The following is a 21,339-nucleotide window of genomic DNA, read 5'->3' on the forward strand; positions in this document are numbered from 1 at the left end:
CAAAACCTCTGGTCATATTGATGTCAATGGGAAATAATCGGACTCGCAAGTGTGAAATTGGTTGGAGAAAAAACCATCTTGTAAGTCGGATGAGGGAAGGGTGTTCCTGCCACAACTAAGGTGGTTCCTGCAGTCAAGCCGATGTTTGGGTAACCCAACTTGGGTCAACATATGTTGAAGAGTACTCTGCTACTGACTGGCTTCCTGTCTGGAGGTAACGAACAAGCAGCCTATATCTAGTCTATGTCTAACATTAATCAATTTTCTTTTCGAAACGAAGACAAAATGGCTCCATCAACGATATTACACACCAACATTTGACAAGACTATCGCGCTTGAGAATTTTATCCTCACATTGTTCCGTACCTAAAGATTTTTAAGAACTTTTTATTCAAATAAACAACTCGGCTGTTCTATTTATTAAACCTACGTCACCGTCAAGATGACACGAGCCTCATTTATAAAGAAAGTCTCTCTTTGACTATCTCCGAAAATCATAAAGAATGACTCAATTGAATAAAGAGTAAATATGATCATTGTTTTATCCAGGAATTAGTCAATTTTGAACTAGTAATCGATTGTTAGATTGATTATTTCGACTCATTAACTGGAAGGCTTTTATGAATGAAAATGGCGGCTCCTGGAAGCTCTTGCCGGTGATTCAACTTTACTGCAACTGAAACGATTTTATCCTTTCAACTTGATGCAACCGTCTTAGCTTGATTTAACCGACTGTCAGGTATCTCTTTCAAAGAATTATACATTGCGAGTTTAATTCATGCAGTGATTGCAGTTGCATATTAATGTGCACGTTGTAAGGTTGGTTAGAAAGGTGGTCACTCATCTTGATGTTTTTTCTTCTGCTGTCAGTCGCAGACGATTCATAACAAACTAAAACAGCACTGTCGAGAGTAGTTTCAGTGAACTGAACTTATTTATAGGTATTACTAACAACTCTAACTCTAAAGTATGTGTCGAAAGTTCGAGAGAGTAATTCGTTAATAGCGTTGATGACATTGATGCAATTTTAACCACTTTTTTCAAGTGTTGACTGTTGAGTGTGTAAGTTAAGAAGAGTAATAGGAAGATATCAAAGTCAAAGAGTATAGGATAGTGTATAGTCATAGACGTCTTTCTTAATTAATATTAGTATTAGGTACTTTGGTAAAAAATTCAAATTGGGTTGTGGTCAATTAAACCTCTATATCATAATTATAAAGTGCTTTTTAACACGGCTCAAATTCAAATGATTCCAAAACTTAATTAAGCAGATACTGAGATAATATTAATATGTTCTTTCTAAGTCAAGTCTAAGTTTAAATTTAAGGTTTATAATAATTATAAAGGCTGAAAAAGGTTCTTCTTCTGTTGTCTTTGCTATTTAATTTAAATCTTTTAGGGAAAGTTGAGAAAATGTATTTAGTTTTAGCAACAACAAATTATTTTTTATATTTTGACATATTGATTTAAAACTGTTATTAAAAAAAAAGTTATAGAATTAAAGTTAAATCTCCATGTGAGCTGAATACATAGGATTTTAAATTTTGAAAATCCATCATTAATTTCAAAAGTTATGATCTTTTTTTTTGGTCAGTCATAATAATTGATATAACTATAACCTGCCTAATATATAAAGAAGAAAATACCAACAAATTAAAATGACTTAGAGAAAGACAGGGGTAAGGAGAGGGGGTGGGGGAAACAAAAAGAGAGAGAGAGAGAGAGAGAGAGAGAGAGAGAGAGAGAGAGAGAGAGAGAGAGAGAGAGAGAGTATAAAAACAAGTTAAAATACCTAATGTAAGGAAACATTGAGACAGCGGTCAACACAAAATGATATACCCATAAAAGTCAAAGGAAAAGTCCAATTCTTAGAAATTGGGTGAGTCCATTTTGCTCAACTGTGACAAGGTGATATAGGATATTATTAGACAATAGATTGAATTCCTAAGTATTTTCTGTACATTAAAATAAAAATGTATAAAAAAATAAAAATAAATGAATAAGGCCTTGTCCTTTTTCAATCCCAATTTTATTTCAGAGATACAGAATATCGAAGAAAGACAATTGCATCATCTGTGAACAAATACATAACAGTGAAACGTAACAATAACTGATATCGTAAGGCTTTTATAATTCTCTATGCCCCCCAAGTCTTTGGATAGTGCTTTATTGACAAGTAGGGGACAAAGACTGATATTAAATTAGAAAAATGATGATCAGTTGCAATAATATGGTGCTTTCTTCGCAGATAGAGGACAGGGATATAGATTAGACTCGTACTAAATGATTTTCGAGTTTTAAGTAACGTAAAATGAAAGTCATTTAATTCTTGAGCGCCTCTCGGGTAGCTGGTCTGTTTCCTTCAGACCAGGCTTGTTGTATGGCTGGAGGGCCATCAAAGCGCGGGGCAAGCGAGCTGTCCTAGGAGGTGGAGTTCCTTCGGCATCACCGGCTGGAGCAATCGGTTTGTTAGGTTGTTTTGTTGGGACGATAATTTTGTCAGCAGGACCGTTGCTGGGTGGCTCTTCGAGCGGTGGAGCATCGGGCTGTACTGTCTCTGGAGTTGCTTTCTGGCCTGCTGAGTTGGAGACCATCTTGGGTGTTGCAGGCATTGAATTATTGCTCTTTGCCACTGTTGTGGTGGGTGTAGGCAGTGTGGCTAGAGGGGCCCTGGCAATCACTGGGTGATATAGGCACAGGAATTTTCTGTTTCTTAGTGTTATTTTGCCCGATCCATCAACTCTGACGACATACTGGTCGAACTGACGGACTTCAATAACGATTCCTGTTTTGTCCCATTTCGTGGGAAATGGCCCTGTCTGATTTTGTATCCTGACGCAGTCTCCAACAGTAAGGGGGGGGTAGAATGCGAGTATGGGCAGATAGTCTTTCTGCATCCTTCATGTGCCTGTTTCTTAAGGCATCTTCCCTGTTGGCCAAGGTCTCTTGCCAGGTTTTATGGGGGATATATTTTCCTGGGTGTATCGGAATAAAGTCCCTGATTGGCCTTCCAAATATGCACATCGCAGGGGATAGTCGAGTGTCCCTGTCTGGCGTGTTACGATACTGAAGGATGGCGCATTGGAAGGAGTCTGTGTCAAGGTTCCCGTCACGACCGGTGTTGTCCATGATCATTCGTTTGATGGTCTTGACGCCAATCTCTGCCCTGCTGTTGCTGTGGGGGAATGCCACTGAGGAGAGACGGTGTTGGACCCCCCAGTTGCGCAGGAACGTTGTTGTGGCTGTAGAGGTGAATTCTGGGCCACCGTCAGATGAGAGTTCATCACTGATGCGTAAGTAGTGAAAGTGCGTCTTAGGCTGGTAATGAGGCCTGTGGATCCACCATGTGCTCTTTCCACGATGGGCCAATTGCTATATCTGTCGACAATTACTAAGTAGTTATGTCCTGCATATTGGAAAAAGTCTGCACAGATACACTGGAAGGGGTATTGGGGTTGCATTGGCGGGGTAGGGGGAGCACTTGGTTGAGTTGGGGCTATGCGGTTGCAAGACTGGCACTTCGTTCGCATTTCACTTATTGCAGCGGTCATCCCAGGCCAGAAAAATGAGGCGTCAGCGCGGGAGAAACATTTGGGACACACCTTGATGAGCTGAGTGGAGGGCTCGAAGGGCTTTGTCGCGCAGACTAGGAGGAATAATTATGCGGTCATTGTACAAAGCCACACCGTCGAAACTTGTAAGTTTGTCTCTGAATTGAAAGTAAGGTCTAAGTTCTGTTGGCAAATTGTCTTTTGCATCAGGGAACCCATTTTCTATCAGGTCAATTAATTCAACCATTGAGTGGTCACTGCTGGTGGCAACACGAACATCGTTCCAAGTTATTGAGCTGATACCTCCAATGGGTATTTCTTCATCTGCGTGTAAATTGGGGTTTGCAGGTTGTGCTCTGATGGCCATGAGGAAGTCATGAGGCAGAGTAGGGAGGCTGAGGTCAGTGGAGATGGGGGTTGCATCGTCGGGTAGATGGAGGTGTTCGGCTTCGCCCACTGGTTTGCGTGAGATGGTGTCTGCAGCAACATGATGGACACCAGGGATATGAGTAATCTGGAACCGATATTTCAGTGTCTTTTCTTTTAAGTTCCTGAGTCGTGGGTTTGGGATGGCATCCAAGTTCCTGTCACTGAACACCTTAAGGAGGGGTTTGTGATCAACTGCGATAATCAGGTTGGGACAGCCTAGCACGAAATGACGAGTTTTGTTGAGGGCATCTACCACAGCCAGGGCCTCTCCTTCAATCGGGGCGTATCTTGCCTCTGCTGGTGATGTAAAGCGGCTGCCCACTAATGTCACTTTCCACTCTGTTCGGCAGCAGAATGGTTTGTTTGATGCGCATGTGCAATGCTTTTGTAGTAGCCAGAATCCAATGCCATCTTTGCTGAAATCAGTGGCCAGACATGTCGGTTTGTTTTTGTCAAATATTTCCACGCCTCTCTGAATTTCTTGGACGATGATGGACTTAGTTTCTTCAAACAGCTTGTCTAGATCTTCAGTCCACATGAATGGTGTCTTGGGTTGAAGCAGTGTGCGGAATGGTTGCATTCTTTCTGCTGACGCAAAGGCATATGAGACCTGGTTTACAAGGCCAAACCAGCTTCTCACGTCGGTGATTGTGCGGGGTTTGGGAAATTTCTGAATTGCTTCTAAGACTTGTGGGCATGGACGAACAGTTGTTGGCGTAATTTCAAACCCTGCAAACTGGACTGTTTCTTTTGCAAAGGAGAACTTTGATGGGTTAAGAATGACCCCATTCCTGCCACATGTATCCAGGAACTTGGCTGTTTGGAAGAAACTGTCTTCTATGGATTGGGACCACATGATAGTGTCATCAATTACTTTTGTCTTGTTGCCGATGTCACGTATAATCTCGTCGAATCATCTTGTGTAGGCATCGCCAGATGAAATGTACCCTTGAGGGCACACGCAATATCTGTATCGGCCCCAAGGGGTTATGAAGGTAGTCAGGTGTCTGTCCTCGGGGTCTAGTGCTATACTGTGATAGCCATTCCAGGCATCGAAAGTACTCTTTCTCGTGTTGTGTGGAACCATGCGGGCCTGGTGGAATGGCGACTGAGTGGTGCGTCTCTCTAGTGGCATAGCGATTAAGGGCTTGGAAGTCCACGGTTCGGCGAGGTTTTCCCGATTTCTTAGCGCAGACAACCATCCGATGACACCATGACACTGGGGTCCCGATTGGAACTGGTTCCAGTACGCCAAGTTGATTGTCCTGATCAAGGCCAGCCTTAACCTGTTCCTGCCAGTAGATGGGTACTGGGATAGGGGTGTGGTGTGCAACAGGCGTGGCCTCATCGTCGATAAGGAGTCTCATTGGGGTCCAGACATCATTGGTAGCCCTTGGTGCTCGCAGACATTGAAAGTGCTACGTTTGTAGTAGTCTAAGAGCCATTGTTCAAGCTTTTCTCTGTTTTCTTCTATGCCTGGGAAGGGCAGGATTGTTGGGAGGGGTGGTGGTTTCTGGCGAGGGGGACAATCGCAAGGGTCTTTGTCAGCAGTATTATTAGATTCACTATGTAGGACAGATTGGATGGTCTTCATAGAGTCTGTTATTATGGCTGATTCTATTGAAGGGAATGAGTGGTGTATGATACCAAGGTCTTTGCAGGCTTCCATGGATAAGAAAAATTTGTCAGTTGCTTGCGAGATGTAAACAATTTGACGCGTTGTTTTCCGTTGCATGGAATGTGTGAAGCCTGTTATTCGAAGGGCTAGGGCTTCCACGATCTCGATGGGGTTTTGATTTGCAGCTCTCATCTTCATTGAAGTAGGAGTGAGGTGGGCAGTGGTTAAACCTAGCTGTGTAAGGAGTGAGGTTCCAGCAAGACATGATTGGCAGCCGGTGTCTGCAATGGCCAGGGCTTTTGCCGTATTGGTTGGGTTGCACAGGGTGGAATCGATTCCAAGGTCGTTAGCATCTGACGGGAGGGCTTGGATCTCAATTTGGACTGTCGGCTGTTGTGCAGATGGGCGCTTTTCCCATGACTCGCGTGCAGAATTGTACACATGATGGTCAAGACGATCAATCGAGCATAGTGCTTCAAACACAGCTGTTGCAGAGTTGCCTTGCCTTTTCTGTTTTGGTTTTCTGCAGACATTTTCAAAGTGGTGCGGAATGTCGCAATTGGTGCATATATGACCGTATGCAGGGCAATGGTTGACTCTGTCTTGTTTCTTAGTGCCATGTCCATCTCTACCACAATAGCCGCATTTCCTTTCAGGGGGTCGGTTTTGCCCAGTGAGACGTTTTCTTTCCATTTGTCTATACGTGCTACTTGCTGCGTTGACTGATGTAGGGGTGAGCGTTAGAGGAAGGGGGTTAATCCTGCCAGCCGAGCGCTTCCTGCTTTCCTTAGCCTCGATAAAACGGATGGTGTTGTCGAGTGACATGTCTTGGTCAGCCTGTCCCAGCACATCGAGGCGAATGTCGTCGTCTGCTAAGCCAATTATCAAAGTGTCCCGAATCATATGATCACTGTATGAGACATTGACTCCACATGTGCACTTCAAATCGTACTGACAGACACTAGCTTGACCTTTGATGCGTGCGGCAAAGGTCCAGGCTGGTTCATCTCTGTCTTGTCGCATCTGCTGGAGTTGTAACCTAGCCACCATGACGTTTTCTTGGCGGATTGCGAGTTTTTTAATATTATCGAGGAGAGTATTTTCATCACATGACGTGAGGTTAGTGAAACTCCTTGATAAGTCTCTACGGAGGGCCTCGTCGCAGTATTCAAGGAGTTGAAAAATGATGTCCTGGCCGCTAAGTCGCGTGGCGAGCTTATATTCCGACCACCTCTGCTTGAAGTTTGTCCATTCCTCGCTTGTTCCTGACACAGAGATGATCGGTCGCTTGACTTTTTCAGCTTTAACCCCTGTGGCCGTGGGCGCTGTTGCAGGGGATGTAGTCGGATGAGCAGTCCTCACGTGGATGTCGAGGAGTCTGAGCAGGACGTCTGAAGGGATGTTTGATGTCCATGATTCTAGACAGCCTGGGGCAGGACATCTTATTGCGGTGATCTCCGCGAGATCTCTAGCATCCGTCATACTTTTAGTTTCTTCGATATAAATGAATAAGGCCTTGTCCTTTTTCAATCCCAATTTTATTTCAGAGATACAGAATATCGAAGAAAGACAATTGCATCATCTGTGAACAAATACATAACAGTGAAACGTAACAATAACTGATATCGTAAGGCTTTTATAATTCTCTAATTTAGCAGATGCATAGTGGAAGACAAACATATATTTATTTATTGTGTATTCAATATTTAAAAAATGTTTTTAATTAATTGCAACATCCAGGCAATGTCTTTGGTATCCTATCACCCCCTGGCTTTAATGGGCTCGTCATGCCAACCAATGTCTTGTGGTGACGAAGCTTGTCGGTGACGGCCGTGGTGGAAGGGGGGAAGGAGGGAGACCAGCTTTTTGCTGGTAGATGGGGTGATGTTTCAATGTTTTATGGAAAAAGTACTTATGCTAGATGTCTAAAATTTGGAAATTGTAGAGAATACATAATAATGAATTACCCTGCCAAGCTGTATCTCCAATTAGTTTTCGAAATATTGGAAACAGTCGCAGAAAGTGGATGATTTCTACCGGTTCTAAATATGGGACAAACTTGTACGATGGCATGGGATAGATTGACCTCTTTTCTAATCGTATGCCAAGTTTCATTCATTTTTATCAAAGGGTTTTTCTGTTATTGTTCATTGTTAATAGAAAACACCCATACTGCTCTTGTAATGGTCCAAAAAATAGGCCCGACTGGCAGGCCGTTTCTATGTCGCTCTGCTAGACGTGGATGTATTCACTGCCTGGCTACTGTGCCACAGCCAGCGAGAGAGGGTCGCAAAGTTCGTGCGAGTCGTCGAACACACACCTAGTCAGTAAATAACACGCACAGAAGTGTGTCGGAGCTTCCCCGACCGGAAGGTTTCTCTCTATTTTGCTACTGACACACATGCGTTTCTCCGTGTCTCATTTCTTTTTCTCTATGATTTATTGGTTCCGTCTGGATGTGAGACGGGAAAAAAAATAATGCGAAATACTTATTTTTCTTCGAAATATATATTCTTCTTCGAAAGCTCTCACACAACCGTACCACCTCCTCTTCTTCGTCGTCGTCGTCTTTTTTAAATAAGAATTAATCCAAATAAACGAAAGAATCAGCGTAAACATTTAACACAAACAAACAGGAGCGAAGATACACAGCTTCCTGTGTCAAGCACTAGATACACATCCTTCAAAAGGGTAGGAATTGTTCTCTTCCTTTAATTTTACAACTAACTCAGACCTGAGCCCTCAAATAATTGGGATTTTTTTTTTGGTACCATAAAATAAGGACCTCATTATAAATAAGTAGGGGAAAGTGACATGATTTGACTTGCCAATTGATGTGTCATATCTGTGTTGTGTTTATTAATTAATCCATATTTTTGTCCTGTTGTGTCTATTTTCGCGTGTTCAAAAAGTTTCGACAAGTTTTTCACCAACCATTTACAAGCCTGAGAAATGACTTTTTGTCGAAACATATTTATCATTTATTTTTTCAGAATAATCAATTGAAATGGAGGAAGATAGTACCGAAACCACAGTTGAAACTACACCTGGACCATCTTCTGGTAAAGTAAGTGATCCTCAAAATACCTTTATTTTCAATACTCTTTGTAAATCTGTAAATTAGATGTTTGAAAAAAGGATACAGTGGTCTCAGTTTATAAGTACTCTGGCTACAAGTACAATCCGACTATATTGTATGCTCGGGAGGCAAAACAGATTTTTTATTTATACATTTTTACCCCTTTATAAACATGTTCATAAAAAAGGACTCCATTTATAAGCACGCTCAATTTTCTGTTTAAAATTACAAAAATAAAAGAAAATGAGTAGATAACAAAAATGAAAAATACAATTTTTTAAATACAAATTAATAAATACAAATCAATGCAAAAGATTGATAGGGCTAATATTACTTAACTTGCACATAACAATTTATAACTCAGTGAAAAAATAGTATGCACGTCCGCAATAAAATCTCTGTGATAATAATAGGCAGACTTTGCAGCTCATTGAAACAGTGGGATGCATGTAAGCCTTGTAGTGACTTATAGTGTGTTGATACGATGCTGGAAGCAGGGAAAGAGAAGGGAGGGCTCAGACTGTCGAAAGATATGATCATAATTAATCGTCGATCAAGACAGTCATTTTGATGACAACAGTATATTTCACAGAGGAGTTAAATGTGCTTACGATGATGGGCTGAGAATCCTCTGCCTAAGGGCAGAATTACGTCTAAATGATGGTTTATCTCTGCCAATCACCATCACAATTCCACCTTTTTTAATAAAAAAAAAAATGAATAAAAAAGACTCCCCACAACCACTACATCAACATCCCTACCACCACTACTATTACAACAACCACCACATCATCATCCCTACCACCACATCATCATCCCTACCACCACATCATCATCCCCACCACCCATACTACTACAACCACCATCACATCATCATCACTACCACCACTACTACTACAACTACGACCACATCTTCATCCCTACCACAGCTACTACAACCACCACGCGGGTGGTTGGATGGGAGCATCACCCTTGAATCATATACCTATGATGTTCGCATGGTTGTACGATCCGATAGTGATGTCGTTTCTTCTTCTCTTTACTAGCCTATCCTGCTTCTTTGGTTTGTGATTGTATTTTTGACAGGGGATATTTTTTTTTCCTGTAAATCCTCTGCCTGTTTGTTCTTGGTTATTTATAATTTAGCTTATGATATCTTTAGGTTATGATTTTGATTGACAATTGTACTATTTTTGTTAGATTGCTTGTTTTTTTGTTTCAGCGGTCTCTCATATAACCTCAATTGTGTTGGAAGAGACCTAAAGCAACAAACAAACAAAAAAAACAACCACCACCACATCATCACCCCTACCACAACTACTACAACCACCACCATCACATCATCACTACCACTACTACTACTGCAACCACCATCACATCATCATCACTACCACCACTACGATTACAACACTACTACTACAACTACAACCACATCATCATCCCTACAACTACTACTCCAACCACCACCACATCGTCAATGCAAATACAACCACCACCACTACCACTGCTACTACAACTGCCACCACCACATCATCATCATCACTGTCACAACCACTGCAACCACTAACATCAGCACCACGTCATCATTGCTACCACAACCACTACAACCACCACCACATCATCATCACTACCAATACTGCTACAACCACCACCGCTACATCATCACCACCACCACTCCCGCTACAACCACCACCACTACCGCTACAACCACCACCATCACTGCCACTACTACTACAACTACTACCACCACATCATCATCGCTACCACTACAACTACAACAACCACCACCACCACATAACTGCAGCTACAACCACCACCACCTTCATACCACATTAGCACTACCACTGCTACTACAACCACCACAACCAGCTCATCATCATCATCACTACCACAACTACTGTAACCACCACCACCACCACCACATCATTATCACTCACCACAACTACAACCCCCACCACCACATCATCACTATCACTACAACTGCAACCAACACCACAACCACTTCATCATCAATCCCACTACTACTACCACAACTACCACTTCCATCACCATCATTACCACAACTACTACAACCACCGTTACCAGATTATCGGTACTAATATTATTACTACAACCACCACCATCACATCAGTGCCACTACTGCTATAACCACCACCACATCATCATCACTACCACAACTACTGTAATCACAACCTACACATCATCAATACCACAGCTAATGCAACCACTATCACCACATCATCATCACTAACACAACTACTACAACTGCCACCACTAGCACACCACCATCACTACTACAACAACTACAACCACCACTACCACATCACCATTGCTACAACTACTGCAACCACCACCATTAGTCCAGTAGGCTTTGGAACTTTACTTCATTTGAAGCACAGGGAGTTTGGAATGGTATTTGTTATTATGTTTACATATCTTATAGTTCTAATTAGTTATCTATTTAGAATTATCCGAGAAGTAAACACAATACCAAATATGTACCATCCCAATTCCCATTTCTTGTATGCGGAAATTCCTCTTTCGACAGTGAAATTCCTCCGAGTGGTGTCCTGTGAGCCGAATTTCAAGTTGTATCTCTATAAACATGTATCTCCAATCAAAGCAGCAATCACAAGCTACTTTACCTCTCATCCCATGCATACACATATTGTAGTAGTAAAGAAAGGGTTTGTTTGACTATAGAATTTAATTAAAAAGAGAATTTTTAAAAAGCTAGAAATGAATTCTTAATGGACCAATGGCTGTTCCAAGTCTGCAACCTGGTGCATACCATCATATATACATTTGGGATCTAAGAAGAAAAAGCTATTGTTACTGTAATATGAACGTTAATCACAGTCTTTGCAAAAAAAAAAATCTGATTCTGCCTATAAGCAAGATCCAGCTATAAGCATGTTCTACTTGATTTATGAGGACTGTGCTTATAAACAGAGACCATTGTACTTGGAAATAAAATAGCACCAATGACATAAATAATCTATTTGCCTTTCATGGGACCATTTTAATATTGGGAAGTTTGCCATAAAGAAAGTTTCAAATTTGCATAAAAATGTTTTTTTTTCTTGGTTTAAAGGTTTATCATTATCATCATCATTTGGATCATGAAAACAATGGTAGAACTTGAAGAAATATTACAAAATTTATTTGTTCACATAAAAGATCTATTTAACTTTTGTCTTCAAATAAAAAAGATTGATAAAAGTAAAAGTTGATAAAATCTATAAATAAAACGGTCACTATGTAACAGTTAATTATTGTTTGTTCTATCCATTTGTGTGGAACTAAAGAGAGTTTCAAGAGGGACTTGTGAAACATTTATAAAAAGGTCTTATGCCCATTATGTTATTTGAATGATCTAGTTTTTATGGTGTAATAATGAATATATTTGACAATTCATGATAAAAGAAAACAACGAAAAAACAACTGTGGTTCCTTTTACTTTTACTTTTGCCTTTCTTTCTATTTCAAATTGGAAAAGAATCAGAATCTGTAAATTTTGAATGATGATATATTTTGTTTTTCTGTGTAGCGAAAGTCACGTGCATCTGACATTGAACCAAGAGCGTCTGCAAAACGACAACGTGTACCTGTTTCAAGATTTCAATCACCACTAGATGATTTGGAACCAAAATTCAAACCTGAGAAAGAGGAAAAGAAAGATGAAAATATCCTGCTATATAAAAAGAGCTGCTTTCTTGCTGTGAGAGGAGCAGAAGGTCAGTGAGATCATAATTGTATCAGATTACCCCCATAATTGGCCACATTGATTGTTGATAAAATATGATGGTAGATGGGATTTAATTGCTTCCTGTTAAAATCAAAACCACGAACGACTTCTAAGCTGATGTGTTCTGATTTTGACTTTCAGAAATTATGAAATTGATTAAGTGATCATCACTATAATCACCACATTTTAACCTCTATCACCACCTCATCACCAATACTGTTACTACACCACCACATTATCATCATTATCGTCAAACACTACCATCATCAATTAATAATCAATCATTTCCACTACCACAAGAAGATAAGGATTACTTTTAATCAAAATTCCAAATGTCAATTTATAAATTTCTTCTTTGCTTCATGTTTTCAGATTCTTTTCTTTGAACATGTTCATTTATTGTATGGATATATGCGGCTTTGCGTAACATAAAGATTTTCAACAGTCACCTCTCTCTAGCTCATTTTGTGGCATTACACTGCGGTTGACGCCTGTGTTATTCCAGTCTTCCCTTGGAATAGACCCTTAAAAAAATCGGATTCAATAGTCTGATGTCACGTGTGCCCAGCAACCAGCTGCTTGGTTCTAAGAAAAGAAAATCAGTACTTTTTGTTCTTCATACTTGCTAAACTTTTTCACATGTCATGTGATCAGCATGTATAAAGTTAAAAAAATGATCAGATTTATAATGTTTTTCTCCTCTGGATACACTTTTATGCTCGTCGGAGAAGTATTTTATAAGGTTGGTGATGGAGATAATGGCATCCGTCATTGTTCCGATAGTTTAGAACCAGTCACTATGCGCCATTACGAGGGAAGTGGTGTCACGACTGTTGGACCCTATTTCCCCATGGGGGTGAATAAAGGGAATTTTATTAATTTTTTTATTTACAGTTATACACATGTGTCACTTTTCTGTCATACATTTGATCTGTTTACATGGGATGCGTCACCTTTTGTACTATATTTATCTTTTCAGTTGGTTATGAAAAGCTGGTTTTCACAAAAACCTTTCACACCATTTTTGAAGATTTGCATTGAATTATGCATATAAGCATTTTATACTTCAGATGGTTTCAGATCTAATTTAAGCTTCTACTTCTTGTTGAATATAACTTGTTAAGTGAAAATGAGATAGAACCAACATCTTTGATAATGAAGCCTTCAATCAAGGACTATATTGTCAATAAACATAAATGAGTTAATTCCCTTTTAATGCAACTGTACATACTTTATTTTGATTTTTAAAATTTATATTTTTTTCTTTAATATGTATGTCTAATTTTTTAAATTATGATTATTATTAAGTGGGGATTTATAAGAAAGCTGTAGGTTCAAATCAACTTGTATATTACATTACTGGGTATTTTCCATATTTGAACCAAAACTAGTAGTAGTATTACTAGTAGTAGTTATATTTGTAGAATTAGTAGTCACCACTGCTACAACCACCATCACAGTATTGGCACTGCCACAAACACCACCACCACAGCATCATCATGACCACCACCACTAAAGAATCATCGCGACTACAACCTATAACAACACTAGCATCAAAGCAAGTACTATGGTTGGGGTCTCTTGATCACTTCTAGAGTGTTTAGAATTGCAATAGCCCTAGGGATTGCAATTTCCGAGCCTTAATTATATTGATTTAAAGAAATGTCTTATCTTGGTGTCTCCATAAACCAGATAATTCTATAATCACTAGAGATTGCTGCTTATGAATGTTTAAATGACGAAGATAATTTATTTTTATTTGGGTTTGGTGTTCGCTGTTATATAAATTTGGTATTTTTCATCCACTCAATTTTTCCACTTCTGTTTTCAATCATGTGGACAAAATACTGTGTTTTGTTTTGTCTTTTGCTAAATAAAAAGACTTTTAGGATCATAGAATTAAATACACTTTTCACTCTGGGAAGATTGGCAATCAAACGGCGAATCGCAGACCTAAGAAAAAAAAAAAAAATTAAATTAGCTTCTTTTTCAGGCAAACTGGCTTCACTGGTCTGTCTTTCAGGCAAATTGATCCCTCTTAACTTTCAGCCAGGAATCCAATGCATTTACATAACTTTCTAGTACTCAGCACATTGTTTTCCATTGTATAAAGTCAACCTCACTTTTCAGTCCCAAACGAGTTGTTCTATTTCTATAGAAGATATTTATTGATATTACCTATGCTAATGGAGATTTCAAATCATTCATGTGATATCTTTTAAATTTAAAAATAAATTATGAGGGATTTATGAGCTTATCCATTTTATTTATTTTCTTCTTTTATCTGTCTTGTCCATAGGAAGCTTTTACCTTTGTCGTGCAGCTCAAAATATCTATAAGAAATCAAAGCGTCTGAGAATTCAATGGCTCAGTCTGGATAAACCACCAGATGTGTACAAGTTTGATTATGTAGACAGCACTGAAATGGAGACTGTTCTTACAGAAATAAATATGACCAAAGTTTCTAGAGACAGCTTCAAATTGCCTTCTGATGAAAAGAAGAGAATAGAGAAAATTTTAGATCGTGCCATTCGTGTAGAGCAGGGAATTGCTACTGCAGATGAAGTGGAAGAGGAGGCTCTTGATGACAATGAAGATGAGGACAGTGAAGATGATGGTAAGTTAATATTTTTATTTTGATGTTTTTTTTCACCCTAGAAATTCGATTTTTAAGTAACTTTTTTTGGGAAATTTTTTAAAATTTTGGCTTGTTTTTGAAATTTAAGAGTGGCATGCAGATTATGGTACACAATATCCCCTATTCTTATTTTTAAAATATACATATAATATGAAGTTTAAAAAAAAAAATCCCATAAAACCCCAAAAGAATCCCCCTAAAAACATAATTTATTATTGAAGTGAATTATAACATTATTGTAAAAATGTTTACATTGCACTTGATCTAGTGTCTATTTTATTTCCCCAGAGGATGAAGAAACCACTCCAAAGAAAGGGAGAAAGAAGTCGCCATCTAAAGGTGAATCATTTATCATGTTACAGATTTTCTAAAATTCGGAGCAGGTGCTATTTTATGTTTTTAAAGTACTGGTTTTGTTGAGATGAATTATATTGTCCTAGTACAGTTGAGTTTAGTTAAGCAGAATTTTATGTATTGTACAGGGGTTTCTGTGTAAGTGCCATAGTTCAAGAAGCAAGAAAATCAGGCATTAACGCAGAATGGGCACACAGGTGAAATGCTTTACAGTAATTTACAAGCTAATAGTAGTTCCATACTTCCCACTGTGTCTGATCTTAATATTCATTTTAAATTTGTTTAGATCATGATTTCATTGTTTTATGAAAGTAACCATACAGATTACTCTAAATGTGTATGTTCTGTCAAAAAGATCTTTTTTTTTTTTATCCAAAGGGCTCGTAGCCATACATATTTTCTTTTGTTCATGGGAGATTATGTGATGTGATAAATCACTTGACTTCAAGGACTTGTTATTTAAGAATGTGTAGCATTCAGACCCATTTGCCAAATCCCTGGTGTTTAGTAAGGTGTGTGTTGAGTTGCAATATAAAAAAGAAGAAAGTTCTTGATTTTACTAAAATTGTTTTAGTTGGTTATTTAAGTGCAGTAATGATTGATCATAGTATAGCCTCGCATAGCTATTTGATATTTTCTGTTGAATTTGAATAGTGAAGAAAAAAAACGAAATCGATATCATCTTGAGTTTTTGAGCTTTGAGCTTTTAAAAAATATATATCCAATATCCACTAAACATGCTCAAAGCACTTTACAAGGGGTCCTTGACCAATAGCAACACGTAACATTTAGAATGGAACACGGCACCTGTTAGGCGATATTGCAATAACGGCCAGGTACTCATTTTACACTTGAGTACAGTGAGAGAATGAGTAAAGAGCCTTTTCCAAGGACACTCAACTATGTGCCGTGCGAGGCTCGAACTCAGGACCTTCCCATGTGAAAGCGATTGTCATACCACTAGACAACATAGCTACTTGCTGAACAGAGATACACTCCCAATTTTTATTTGACACATTTTAAAGCAAAAAAAGTGTTTAGATAAATTGGAAACCTGCTACAAAAAATAATGGAAGGTTGTCAAAATGCATGTGTCTATTTATTATTTTTTTCTTTGCAGGAAAGCAAACAAAATCCTCTACACCAGCACAGAAGAAAAAAGGAAAAGGTATTGAAAATGATTGAATTTTAGTTGTCTTGCCATGACAAAATATTTTGAATTGTGACTGTCATGCAATGAGCAATGTCAAAATCTGAATTAATGGTAAAATTCAATTTTTTTGGAAAACTCAAAAACTTCTTACTTTTATTTAGAGTAAATAGTTGCATTAAAAAAAAAAGTTTCCTTATTATTTAACATTCAGGTCTGATTTAATATCCCTGTGTACTATGGTAGGGAATCACTCCAATGTCTAAAATATGAATGTTTCAATTTGACTCATTTATGATTACATTGTTGTTATAAAGTTGCCCAAAAGATAGTTTCAGATAATTTTTGATACTCATGTTCCCGACACTTGTGGAGTTTGGCATCTGCTTTCTTGACATTCCTGTTAGGTGCCGCAGTCCACTGTCAAGAAGCATAGTGCCAGGGCTGATGTCCTCTTGAAGAATGTTGCATTTCTCTATCCTCCTAGCAACACTTTTGAGATAGGCCTGTTAGACAAGGCTGTGGTCCAGCATAAGCCCCAGGTGCTTAGGATAGGGGCCATGCGGGAGTAACTGATCAGTTTTCAGGGATGCTTCACATTGATTATGTGGAAAGCAGTGGCTGTGGTTTACGAAGTGCTCATCATGAGATACCACTTGTCAAAATAGGATTTAATTTTAGTCACATAAGCACTGAGTATGCTATTGAAGGGGTTTCCGATAGCTCAGTTGGTAGAGCACTCGCTTCACAATCGATGCCGGGTGCAGTCGAGATTTTTATCTGTCCACTCAGCAGTGATTGGGTAGCTGGGACTGTTAGATCTGGCAGAAAGTATTTTGCAATAGACATGTCCTGTCTAAAGGGTAGCAAGCAATTGCTATTGTCCATTTCATGCTATAGAAACCGGGATAGAATCCGACTTTATGGGCCTAATGGCTCTGAAGGACTTTATGTTCTTGAGACAGGTCCATTCCTTGCATTAGGGAGGAAGTGTTTGGCATCTCACCAATATGGCCTGTGGCTGAAGAGTATTGCATGCCTGAACTCTAAATATTCCTATGTTGTATATTATTTTCATTTTCTTGATTCTCAAATTTATTGCAATCACTATTTATCTTCTTTAACTAACTGTTACTGAAGTATATAAGGCATTCTGACTTTTTAAAAAACTTTTTATACAGCGGATGCTGGAAAGTCTAAAGTTTCCAAACAGAACATGAAAGTTGAAAAGAAGAAAGGACCAGACAGAAATTTGAAACCCAATCCTAAAATCAGGGTTCTGGAAAAGGACCCATTTTTTGAAACCAGGTAATACAATTTCGTGGTCCCATATTATGTGGTGTAACAGGATTAAATTATCCATACTTGTCTCATCATTCACAATGTAATTTCAATTTTCTTGGCATTTGATTAGTAGACTGAAGCATTAGGCTGTTATTTTTTGTTTTTTTCTTTTAATCTTTACAAAGTCGGTTCTTTTACCTCCAGATTTCATTTTTTATCTCTTTCTCTTTTTAATCTTCCAAAGTAATTTGTGATACGATAGTATTTTTCACAAATTTATAACTCGAGCTGACTTTCAAAGTTACATATTGAGTATCGATTTCGAATGCAGCAAGATTATTATTGTTTTTTAAAAATCTTGGATGGCTGGATTGTTTTCTCTTAAAAAGTTTTGATTTTTTATAAAGTTAGGTAACTTGGGGCGATTCCATTGCCCTTTTATTACTTAAACTCAATCTCTTGTCAAGGCTGTAAATTCTCAGGCAATTGCCTGAAATCAGACAATCCATTATTCTCTATCTCAGGGACATACTATTAGACAATAATACATTTAAAGAAATTTGATCCTGTATGGAAAAAAAAATAATTATAGTCTAAATTAAAATAAAAAATCACGGGAAACTTAAAACAGTGCCGAAAGATATTATAGTCAGTCTCGGATTATATAACTATTATTTGGTTGTGCTTTCACTCTCTCTGTCTTTCTCTCTCTGTCTCTCAGTCTCTCTCTCTCTCTCTCTCTCTCTCTCTCTCTCTCTCTCTCTCTCTCTCTCTCTCTCTCTCTCTCTCTCTCTCTCTCTCTCATCTCTATATTATATATATATATATATATATATATAATTCTACATACGTCGGAGGTGTCTTTGTTGTTTGTTGCAATACCTGGATTTTTTATTGTGTCGTCATCCATTTTAATTGCATTGGCATGATAAATTTTGTGTGTTCCATCTATGTCGACAGTGAATTTATTTTTTGCTGGTTTGTTTATAACCTGGTATGGTCTAAGCCATCTGATCCACTTAGAATTTTTGTCTGGCACTGACTTGATGAGGATTCTATTGCCGACGTTGTATTCACCTTTGACATACCTGCCGAATCTGACGAATATTTCGTAATTTTACGAATTTTAGACAAATTTCATGGCCAAATACGAAATTTTATGGAAAATTACGAATTTTTAATTCCTGGTAATATTTAAATAATAATAATAATAATAATATAATAATAATAATAATAATAATAATAATAATAATAATAATAATAATAATAATAATAATAATGATGATGATAATAATAAGAACTACTACTATTACTACTTACTACTACTACTACAACTAGTACTACTACTACAATAATGATAATAATGATAATAATATTGTGGTTGTTCGTACACAATTTCAGAAATTATGAATTTCCTTGTCAAATTACTAAAAATTGACATAAAATTAACTAAATTTTGAAGTTTTCAATTTGACAGGTCTGCTCTGATGACGGTGTTATCAGTTGCTGCGTTTGTAGTAGGTTCTTGATTTTGGAGATATGTTCACAATTGAGCACACATTTAATGATATTGGAGTTTTGACGTAAATCTGGTCATCCGTTGTAGCATTACTGTTTGTCCTCAATCTGTTTTTTCGACATTCCGAAGTATTGTGATTGTTCATATTGCAACTTTCACAGTATTTTTAAATGTACCACTTATGCAGGCCTGTAAATCTTCCGTCTAATGTCGGAAATCCGACAGTATGATTTTGCTCAAAGTGCTAATATTAAAAAAAAAAAATAATAGTAAAAATGAAATTCGTAACGTCAAAGAACAGAACCAATAAAAATGAAAAAAGAGTTTTATTTCGTTCCTCGAAAAAAATAGATTGTATTCCGTTTCAAATACCGACTTAAAAAACAAAAACAAAACAAAAAAAACTTTTCATTTGTCGCATCAAAGACCAAACAAAATTTGCCGTTTTTCAGATAGCTATATTATCATGCCACCTACACGCTCCGCTAGCCGTGGATGTATTCACTGCGTGGCTACTGTGCCACAGCCAGCGAGAGTGGGTCGCGAAGTTCGCGCGAGTCGTCTTCACACACACACACACACCTAGTCAGTAAATAACGCACGCACAGAAATGTGTCGAACCGGACCGGAAGGTTTCTCTATTTTGCTACCGACACACATTCATATCTCCGGTTCTTATTTCTCAGTCTATATTTCTTTGGTTTCTTCCGGATGTGAGACGGAAAAAAAATAATGCGAAATAATTATTTTTCTTCGAAATATATATTCTTCTTCGAAAGCTCACACCACCGCACCACCTCCTCTTCTTCTTCTTCTTCTTCTTCTTCTTCTTCTTCTTCTTTCTTCTTCTTCTTCTTCTTTCTTCTTCTTCTTCTTCTTCTTCTTCTTCTTCTTCTTCTTCTCTTCTCTTCTCTTCTTCTTTCTTCTTCTTCTTCTTTCTTCTTCTTCTTTCTTCTTCTTCTTCTCTTCTTCTTCTTCTTCTTCTTCTTCTTCTTCTTCTTCTTCTTCTTCTTCTTCTTCTTCTTCTTCTTCTTCTTCTTCTTCTTCTTCTTCTATAAGAATTAATCCAAATAAATGAACGAATTATGGTAAACATTTAACCCAAACAGGAGCGAAGATCGCAGCTTCCTGTGTTAAGCACGAGATACACATCCTTCAAAAGGGTAGGAATTGTTCTCTTCCTTTCATTTTACAACTAACTCAGATTTGGGCCCTCAAATAATTGGGATTTTTTTTTGGTACCATAAAATAAGGACCTCGTTATAAATAAGTAGGGGAAAGTGACCTGATTTGACTAGTCAATTGACGTGTCATATCTGTGTTGTGTCCATATTTTTGTCCTGTTTTGTCTATTTTCGCGTGTTCAAAAAGTTCCGACAATTTTTTCACCAACCATTTACAGGCCTGCTTATGGCTAGCTGCGCTGTGTGCAGGTTGGTGGTGAGTTATGTTCTCGTTGTGATGACATGGTGAGATTGGGTGATACCCCTGGGCTGTAGTAGAGGTAGGTTGATGGTGGACAGTCGTGATATTGTTAGCTCGACGTAGATAGTCCGTCATCTGGGCTGCGAAGTAGCAGTCAGCATACATAATGATGTCCTGCAGGGTCTGCACTCCTTACTCCTCAATGAAGTGTTGTGTTTCTGTCGGCATAGCATCGTGCTTTTGCTCTGCCGTGCATAACTCAAATAAACCTTACGTCTCTGGTAGATCAGACAGGGTCAGCCATTTCTTTAGACTGATTTGGAGTCTGTCAACAAGTTGATGGCATGTTTTTTTTCCCTCTCCAAAGCAATATGAATTGGCATTTATTTCGTAGTGGTGAAGTAATGTGGCTTTCAAATCACTGAAGTTGTTCAGATCATTGCGGCAGGTTTTGAAAAAGTAGATATGCCTCTCCTGTCAGATGCATATGCATGGATAGTTTTAGGGCATATTTGTCCTCATCGTGTTGATAAGTTTGAGCTAG

At 38.3% G+C, this 21,339-nt stretch overlaps 1 protein-coding gene across 2 annotated transcripts in view; it reads left to right on the forward strand.

The window, feature by feature from the left end:
- Positions 1-580: 580 nt before the first annotated feature.
- Positions 581-21,339, forward strand: part of LOC144961835 (poly [ADP-ribose] polymerase tankyrase-like) — a 99,105-nt gene continuing 78,346 nt past the window's right edge. The window contains exons 1-7 of one of the 2 annotated variants that reach the window (XM_078894893.1): positions 581-739; positions 8,592-8,665; positions 12,228-12,414; positions 14,725-15,042; positions 15,352-15,402; positions 16,538-16,585; positions 17,749-17,875. In XM_078894893.1, coding sequence (XP_078751019.1) covers positions 8,606-8,665; positions 12,228-12,414; positions 14,725-15,042; positions 15,352-15,402; positions 16,538-16,585; positions 17,749-17,875 — 791 coding nt within the window. In that variant the 5' untranslated portion in view covers positions 581-739; positions 8,592-8,605. Of the gene's footprint in view, positions 740-800; positions 820-8,591; positions 8,666-12,227; positions 12,415-14,724; positions 15,043-15,351; positions 15,403-16,537; positions 16,586-17,748; positions 17,876-21,339 lie in introns of those variants that run through there. The other variant, XM_078894897.1, reaches the window with a different exon arrangement.

This window comes from Berghia stephanieae, chromosome 1 (assembly GCF_034508935.2).
Source record: "Berghia stephanieae isolate SIO BIC M18660-M18661 chromosome 1, UCSD_Bste_1.3, whole genome shotgun sequence".
NCBI classification, from domain to species: domain Eukaryota; kingdom Metazoa; phylum Mollusca; class Gastropoda; order Nudibranchia; family Aeolidiidae; genus Berghia; species Berghia stephanieae.